Source organism: Trematomus bernacchii, unplaced genomic scaffold (assembly GCF_902827165.1).
Source record: "Trematomus bernacchii unplaced genomic scaffold, fTreBer1.1, whole genome shotgun sequence".
NCBI classification, from domain to species: domain Eukaryota; kingdom Metazoa; phylum Chordata; class Actinopteri; order Perciformes; family Nototheniidae; genus Trematomus; species Trematomus bernacchii.
The window spans coordinates 2,328,613-2,338,144 of record NW_022987899.1 but is presented as its reverse complement, the minus strand read 5'-3'; the positions used below and the strand labels follow the sequence as shown (position 1 = coordinate 2,338,144).

General features: G+C 43.6%; 1 protein-coding gene across 1 annotated transcript; it reads right to left on the bottom strand.

The window, feature by feature from the left end:
- Window positions 1–2,675: 2,675 nt before the first annotated feature.
- On the bottom strand, window positions 2,676–5,122 carry LOC117470048 (zinc finger protein 862-like). The gene is made up of 2 exons (XM_034114571.1): window positions 3,485–5,122; window positions 2,676–3,390 (listed from the first exon to the last, which is right to left on the bottom strand). The coding sequence occupies exons 1-2, from the start codon at window positions 5,109–5,111 to the stop codon at window positions 2,939–2,941; spliced, it is 2,079 nt and encodes a 692-aa protein (XP_033970462.1). The 5' UTR covers window positions 5,112–5,122; the 3' UTR covers window positions 2,676–2,938.
- Window positions 5,123–9,532: the final 4,410 nt, after the last annotated feature.

Below are 9,532 nucleotides of genomic sequence, written 5' to 3'. Positions count from 1 at the left end.
TAAACACTGGGGACAGAAAGCAGACCCGTCCCAGAATACCTGACATTTTTTGGGAAAGAGAGAATGTTTGTGCTAGTGTGTTCAATACTGATTAAAACTGGGCTGGATCGTGTCACAGTTAGCCTTTTGAGCGTAGGTGTAATTGAAGCATATCAGACCCCCATTTTTCATATCACACATGAAGGTGAACAGTGGAGGTTGTTGAGAGTGTGTCACGGAGTGAACAAGAATGAGTCATGTTGAACAAAAAGAGAAAGAAGAATGTTGAGAAAGAAAATGGTATATATCTGTTTGAGGGCTTTGTTTTTTGACTTGAATTTCCAAGCGTCTTCCTCATTCAGAATCAGTCCCCGGGCTCAACAATGAGTGATGTTCCTTTCCCACTGCTCCCTCTCTCTCTCACACACACACACACACACACACACACACACACACACACACACACACACACTCCTGATTCCATTAGTGCTCTTGGACCCCAGTCATTGTCCCGACGCTGTCCTCTGAGGCAGCAGCCAAAACCACTGGAGGAGAGCCGACGCCGCAAAACACGTCTCAGACAGATTGTTAATCAGGTGGCGCTGCATGATATTCTGTAGCCGGTTACATCCTGCTCCCTCTGCGAGTAATCACCTAACAGTGTTATGCTGATGATGTTACGCTGGGTCAGATGGAAGGAGAGCTGTTTGTCTATGTAAAACAGACAGAGAGAGTACAAAGTAAAGCAGAAAAAGGAGTAGGTTTTTCACAAGCTTTAAAGGGGCCCTATTATGCAAATGTCCACGTTCATATTTATATTTTGTGCCTCTACTGTGACACATTTCCATGCTTTAATGTTCAAAAAGCTTTTTATTGTTCTCATACTGCCTGTGCTGCAGCACCTCTTTTCACCCTCTGGCTGAAACCAGAGCCCAGTCTGCTCTGATTGGTTATCTGGCCGGCTCTGTTGTGATTGGTCAACCACGTACACATGTCCCTCCCCTTATCCTATCATGTACAATGTGTTCAAGCGCTAGCCAATGGAAGTTCAAGTGTTACATAGTGATGTCATCATGTCGCGTAAGTAAACAAAGGAGTCCAATGGAGGCGTTTCAGGCAGGGTGGGGAGTGTGTGGGAGAGAAACTCCCTCTGGAGGGAACACAGGGATTGTACCCTTTGCAGACCATTTACATGCACAAAAATCGTTATGACACACTACAGGAAGGGGAAAGCCCTAAAAAGCATGATAGGGCCTCTTTAAACACATGCCTCACTCTGTATTAAGTGTTATTACGCCACTGAGTCGTGATGCCTTTACTCAGATACTTGTCTCTTACACACCCACTGACAAGCAAATACAGTACACACACACACACACACACACACACACACACACACACACACACACACACACACGTCACATATTGACATGCTCCAGTGCTTTTAGTGCATCAGGGCTTGAGAGACGAGGCGGCAGCAATTAACACCTCACTGACATTTGCTGCTCCAGCTGTGGTGGGGGGAATAAGGGAAATGGGAGGATGATAAATTAATGCAATCCATCCAGGATCCACACACCACATTCACTTCTTCTGTGTATTTATCTTCCTTTTCCTGAGTGTGTGTGTGTGTGTGTGTGTGTGTGTGTGTGTGTGTATGGTAATTTCTCTCTGAGCTCTAAATGACCTTTCATGTTTTGTCTGTGTTACAAAAATACAACACTTAGCACAAGTGATTTAAAGTTCACTTATTGAGGGCAGAAAACACAGTTACTCTCTTTCTCCGTCTCTCTCTGGCTAGAGTTCGGATTTTATATTGGAGGTTTAGACACTTTCAAACAACGTTGGTGCTATGAAGACCTGTTGTGTTCTGTTGGTGAGGATGAATTGCATTTTGTGTTTTTTTTTATTGGTGGTAAATGTTTTTTTCAAATACATTTTTTCTTGACACTCAAGTCTGCTAAAATATGTACATTTGGTGTTTTTTTAAAAGGTAAAAAAGCATTCCTACAACTCACACATACACAGACGAAGATGTGCATTGTTCTGTGAAGTGTAGTCAATAAAGTCATCTTTATGACAATTGTCACTATGAATTTAGACCGTCAATATGGTGTCTGTATGTGGGCAAACAAAGAGGCCAAACCATGCTGCCCAGGCATCTGCTGTGTCCCGTAAATAACACATGACACTCACTTCAACCATACGCCATCACACATTTGTTTCTATTCCACTGATAGCAGCTTAGCAGTGTCCGACCTAGTCTCATGGCAGTTAGTGAAACGGTCTTGTATTTTTGTCATTTTTTTCGTATGATGTCCACAAATGTTCCCTGTTGAGTAAATTAGCCCTTAAGTTGCCTTCATACGAGGTTAGATGCAAAACCTTGCCGTGAAAACAGCTAGTTACGTTTGTTTGTTTGGTTACTTCCTCTGCTAGCTTGCACTGCTACATACAGCTCAGAGTTCCCGTTAGAAAAAATGTGTGCCGGTCACCATGTCCGTTAGGATTTAAATCTTCCGGACAAATTCGAAATTTCCCGGTCAAAGGTCTTCTTTGTTATTGAGCTTTAAAACAAATTGATAACAACTCTATATTAAGGATGAAATAATCAAGGCATTCAGATGTATATTTATTGAAAAGTGACTTTTAATAAAAGTTCAAACAAGTTCTGTCAATATCGTGCGTAACGGAAAATAAATAAATATAGCCTATATTACGCAAGCCATAATATAATAAACAAAAAACCCATGTTATTCAGCTGTAGACCTACATATAGTCGGATAAAATAAAACATAATAATTATTATTTGTTCACAAACTAAAAGAGTATGGCCCGTCGTGAGCATTTTAATAAAGGCTCGCAGCTGCCGACTTGTTATCAAATAGCCTTTAAACAAATTGTAACACAAACTCTTTGACAAAACTAGAGCAAAATGCCTAGCTTATGATGTTTTAGCCTACTTTCTACGCTTTTTCAGACCTGTGAAGTGGGTAGCTGCGGATTCAAAATCAAAGGTCCCGAGTGTCTCTCCACAACTGGCAATGCGCATGAGCCGTGTGACCTTGTTCTCGCCAAGCCGACTTCGCTGCGCTGTTTTGATTCTGTTCTGTAGAGAGAATCCTCTCTCTGCCGGCACACTGGAGACAGGGATCACGCATGCTATCTTGGCCAGTGTGGCCCACTCAGGATAGATGTTGCCTAAATCTCTTACGAGGACTTCGCAAGCCGTTAAGAAATGCAAGCCTCCGTATCCGCGGAGCGCTGTCATCACGGGGATGGCATCTCTGTGGGCGCTTGTGGCATCAATGAGAGGGGCACTGGCTTGCGCCGAGTCATCCTCACTGGCAATCCCTTGGCCAAAATGACCAATAATGGTTTTGAGGGCTGGTTCAGCGTATATTTGAAGCGCTGAAGGGACGGAGAAATAATGAATTGTTTTATGTAACGCAAATAAACACATTTAAATAACTTGTGACACAATTTTAGGAAGGCCTATACTTACCACTTTGTGCATTTGGGTATCGGGATGGGTTCAGAAGGACGTCAAAGCTAGTGATAATACTCAGGGACTCTTCAGGAAAGCGGTTGTGTAAAGCATCTATAAGATGTGTAATGTAGCGTACGCGGACATTACTGAAAGCCTGCCGGGACCGGTCATCTGCGTGTGTCACATTCACATCCCTGTACATGCCATTTTGGCAATCTGCCTGAAACCTCTCTTCTTCGGGACCGGGGGAATCCCTCAACTGTGTGAGTGCCGCAACTGATGCGTGAACCATTGGTCGGATTGTGGCCAGATTGACATCCTCTTTCTGGAAAACCAAATTAAGTTTGGTCATAACAGGTAGCACATCAGCCAGTGCGTGAGTCCAGGCGATAAAGCAGTATGGCTGGATTTGACCAAGGATGCCTTTTGCTTGGGCATTTCCTCCAACAGCCTCTTCATGTAGCTCCATCACCAGAGCAGGCCAGTTTAGCTTGATACCCTCCACTGCCCTGTGCAAGGATAACCAGCGGACAGCGCACTGCTGCTTTAGGCTTTTCACATCTTCATCCCCGAGCGCTGCTGTCATTTGACGGAGGCGATTGGTCCTGCTGGCTGAGTGCTTGTAAAATGAGTACACAGAGGATACTGTGCGCTTGTAAACTCCTACTTGGTCCACAGCTTTTGCAGCATCTATCTCGGCCAGCGCAACTCGGTGGGCAACACAGTGCACCTGAATGCAAAACGCACTCTCTCTCTTCAGAAGAGCACCAACTCCAGCACGTTTGCCCATCATTACACTAGCCCCGTCTGAGCCCAGGCCAATGACGCTTGACAGTTTCACATCCCTCTCGCGGAGCACCTCATCCACCTTGTCAAATATACACTGTGCTGTCCCGGAGTGCACGTCATAGTTTCCCAAAAAACACGTCTCCACTTTTCCTTTAATTTGCAACTTGGCGTATATTATCAGCTTTTTGTCCACAGTGATATTAACCGTCTCGTCAATGATTATTCCGATAAAGTCACTCTTCTTTAGTTTTTCGTCCAGCTGCTTAATCAGGACTTCATCTATGGCCTTTTCCATGTCATCAACGGAATCACCGTGCCGGTAAATTCCATCACCTGTGACAAAATCAGGAGCCTTCACTTCTCGTAGTAGCTCAGTCAACCCTGCATACTGATTACCTGCAATGTCGTTTTTAGCCATGTGAAACACGACTTTTAGCTGAGAACATAGCTTCATGTTGGAAGCTTCATTCGCCCTCTCGCAGTGGCCTTTCATTGCGGTTTGTTGTGGTATTGTGTTCACTGACAAAATGTGCTCATTGCTCTGACTGTGTTCAATAAGCGCAGAGGTTCTCATATTTGTTGCTCCTTTGGTGAACCCGTTCTTTCTCCCCGACTTCTCGCAGTGTGAGCAGAACAGAATTTCTTCCCCATCTATAATGTCGCACCTCAGCCAGGTGAATGTATCTTTCCATACGGGTCTGAACGCGCGGGATCTTTGTTTTTTTCTGTCCGGGGCCAAGGCATCTACGGTCTCATTGACAGCAGGCGGTATCGCCATCTCATTGTCGGTATTATCATCATTAGACCTGCTTGGTTTAAAGAAATACTTTTTAAGCTTAGCTTGTTTTGCCATGTCCGATTTTTCTCATCTCTCTGTCGTCCTGTTGTTATTGTGCGCCCACTTTATCTTACTGAATGAAAAAAATGTAACGGGTTCGTTCCACATTACGCCGTGGCCTACAGTGCGCTTGCCTATTAACACAAAAGATAATTTAATTTAATTTAAACAAACAAAAACAAAAATCTATTTATTGTTTATTTGAATACACTTTATATTGCGCTAAGGGCAACATATTTTTACCGGACATGTTGACCGGAGAGATTTAGATTTGCCGGACTTCGGCATATTTTACCGGTCATTGTCCGGTAATTACCGGCTAACGGGAACTCTGATACAGCTGTTATCTGATTGGTTGTGCGTCGAAAGGTCAGTGGCAATTAGGGACAAAGTTCAAATAATTTGAATTTGAGCGTAGCACTCAACAATTTTGAGTTGTGTGTGATGGCAAGGGCACGACGACTTAGATAGCGGCAAAATCAGCGCAAAGCCATTTTACCACTCATCTTGTCAGGGCAGCTTTACGGTTAAAACAATAACAAATTAGAGAAAAAACGGAAAAAGAATACAGCTAAGTAAATGGGAACAGACTTGAACAGTTACAGAAAACCTCAATCGTTGCTGCTGTTATTTTAAGATTGCAAGCAGTAGAACAGACTATCTTTTTCTTAGCCAACGCAATACAATCATCCTGCTCACCCTGTCGATGTTCTTTTCTCATTAATGACCGCCGAGCTGCACATTATCCCTAACTTCTAATTACCTTTTGTTTAATTTATTATGGTGTCCCATTTCACATAACTCCATTATACTTGATGGAATGGTTGTGCTTTCTTATCAAATCTTATCTGTTTGTGAATAAAATCAATCAAATTGATAGAGTTTGATGGTGAAGCGACAGAGGCAGAAAGTTTGGACTTGTTGTTGCAGACCATTTTTAAAACCGTATTTTAAGGAGTTGCATTGGACTAATGGAACAGTGCTTTTTCTTGCTTAGAGAGGGCTGGAGATCAACTGTAAGGATGACAGATACAGAGAAGGGATGACATGTGGGGATGCAAAGAGAGCAACCCTGACAGACCATATGAGGGCGAAAGAGACGGGAAATGGAAATGATGGTGGATTACTCAGCAACTTCACATCTTACTGTGTCACCTCCATTCAGTGTCACGGCCTTCTCCCCCTGACGACATGCTAATGCACATTTCAGCAGATAGACATTTCCTCTCGAACATCCCCGGCACCCACTCTCTGTCATTTCCATCTCTCTGTCACCACGTCCTCCATGTCTTTCTTCCCTCCTTCTTCAGCTGTTTCCAACACACCCGCTCTAATCTAATGCCATCACTCTGTCACTCAACGTCCCTCCAACGTCCCTCTTTCTTCTCTCAGCTCGTCTGTCTTCGGAGATGCTTCAGTCTAACTGCGAGTCAGTGCAGCACAGGTTGTACTTTTCTCAAGTATCTGGTATTAAACAACACGCAGTTATAAGGAGGTTGAGAAAGTATATCAGGGTCGGAGTTATTATACTATCATTTATCTACCTATTGTGCAAAATGCACTTTTTCATGTCTTTTATACATACATATGTGTCTCCTCTGTGTAAAGTGATTGTGAAAGTTTCAGGAAAAAAGATTCGCTCACTTTTTGTCCTGATCCATTTATATAAAAACCAAGGTAACCCCCCCCCCCCCCCCCCCCCACCTTATCACCTGAATCTCCTCCTAGAGCACCTTTGTGTTCTTTTTAACCAGATATCTCTCAGAGGGGCGTGGGGAGTGGCTCATTATTTTCATCTAAAGGCCCGGACACACCAAGCCGATTTTGGCCGTCGGTGGGCGTCAGGCCGACGATGAGCGTCGACACGCCCTACTCAGATTGGTGTGTCCCCCACCGTCGTGTCTTTTCAGCCGTGCCGGCGCCTTTTTGGCCGGAAAAAAAGGCAGTCGGCCAAAGGCAGTCGGCAAAAGAAATCACTCTGATTGGCTGTTCAGCTTAGCGAATCAGTGCATGAGAAGCGAAACGGAAGTGAGGGACCCAAACAAACTATTAAGAAGGCAAATCTGAGATTTAATGTAACTCCAGCTCTCGACACAGGTTGGGGAAAGCCCCATGAGCTTCTCGCTGTAGAGTGAAAATGGAACGCACACGCTATTTGTTGTTTGTTTATATCACGCAGTCTGTTCTTCTTCTCTCGGTTATCACGCAGTCTGTCTTCCGGTTGTTGCCTCTTTTGAATGACGAATACACACTACCGCCGCCTGCTGGTAAGGAGAGTTATTGCCACTCACGCGCAGTTTGTACGTGCTTCTTGGCCGTCGGCTGAAGTCTTTGCGGTGTGTTCCAGTGCGACACATGGCCAAAACGCAGAGACGCGAGGCGATGCAACAGTCGGGGTCCGTCTGTGTCAGTTCTTTGGTGTCAGCTTGGTGTGTCCGGGCCTTAAAGTAACAGACAGAGAATCAGCACTTTTGAAACAGGGCTGAAACAGAGGGGATTATGGGATGCTGCAATGATCTGTTTGGTGTTTCAGACAAACACTTCAGAGACATGTTTTGTATATATCTGAGACCTATAATATATTGATGAAAAACAGTATAATAGTGGACCTTTAAAACCTCATGCCCTCTGTAAAAGGGAGTGCATTTATGTCACACTTTCACTGTTCATTACACATTTCATATCATGCTTTGGGATGCCTTCCACCAACATGCCAAATAGACTGTTAACTTCCAAAAAACACTGGTATAGCATTCATATTGGAACGGACCGCAATGCATCAAGTAGTGTGGTGAAGAAAAAGACAATGATCATGGTCAACAGTGGTATATCAAAACGTTACTTTGATTAAAAGCAAATATATTGACATGTGCTGATGATAGAAAATGTGAATAGTGTTTTGAGATTAGACCCCATTGGGCTTTCATATATCTTAAGGGGAAGGTGCAGCTGTAAGTAGTAACCGCCTCCAAAGGGTCTAGATACTGAAGGTGATGTTGATGGGATGAAGAGGATCCTGAAGATCTGGAATTGATGAGGAATGGGCTTCTGATAAGTTTAGCGCTGGATTTGATGACAGGAAGTGGGTTGGAGGAAGTTTGCAGCATTGACGCCTGGAATGACAGCTGACAGCAGGAGAAGAAGAACAGATTGAAAGTCTGACAGCATGATGATTGGCTGTTGGAGATCGTGGCAAAATGTTTTTGGTAAGAATGGAGGCTCCATAATACATGAGAGCGACCCATCCGGGTACTTTCCCCGTATGTCTGTAAATATGAATCTTTGCCAAGCAAGTAAAAGAAAAATGACAATCCGTGCTGTCAAAGTCAATATAACGTGAAATTAAAAGCAATAGGGGATCAATGTCAGGCAGCAGGGAAACCTTGGCTTGTCATTGTTTTAAATTGCAATTCAGCGACTACATATACTGCTATGACTTTAACATTATAACTGTTTACTTTGACGATTGACGTTAACATTATCAGTATCATAATGCAGCTGTGATGTAATGTTTCACACAGACATTCACGTATTGGGTGACCGGATCCCATTGTTTACGCTTTCCATTCTCTCTGTGGGTGGCCTGAAGACACAGATGTATTCTTCTTGATCTTTTTTGAACATGCAATCCACAACAAAGCAGCTTTTAGGCATGATGGAACTACTTTTCCTCCTTGCGCCATTATTAGTTTTCACCGGAAAGGGGGCCAGGCTGTCATATCGCCAGGCAGTGACGTGGGGCTGCTGTCATCTATCCGTCTATTGAGAATTAATTAATGTAAGGTTGTCTTTCTGAACTTACTGAACTTACGCTGAGCTTCATATGCTGCGGCTCTGTGCTGCTTCTGTCCCCTACACCGCCTTTCATATAGCACTTGAAAGATCCCACCTCCACCCTGGTATACCTTTCCCCAGGGAGAAAGTTATTATTATCCCTCCTTCCCTCTCACCACCCCCTGCTGTGCTGAGCCCGGTGTTTCATTGTGGGCAGTGATGACGTCGGAGCCTGGTTACCCAACAGAAAAGCTGTATACACTTTTCTACATTCACAAAATACTCCTTTCCACATTAGCCAGCTTACTGTTGTTTTATTCATCTTGACCGTGTCCTTCAACTTGGTTAAATTTGCCCGGCATATCGTGAAAATAGATTATTTTGGGGCATTAAACATTTTAAATTGTTAGCATTGAACACAATCCAGGGGAATTGTTTTGAATTTGTCCAATTAAAACACTTTTCTGTTGCTAGTAGATGTGCATTCACACACAAACACACACACAAGATAGTAATTAGTTGTAAGTAATACCCTTTTCAAGTAAAACTTTCATAAAGCTGCCAATTTTGGTTGTTGTATTAAAGGTTCATTTGATTATTAAGGTTACCGAAAACACTGATAAGCACTCTTTCTGTCTGGTCTCAATGTGTCTCTCCAACCC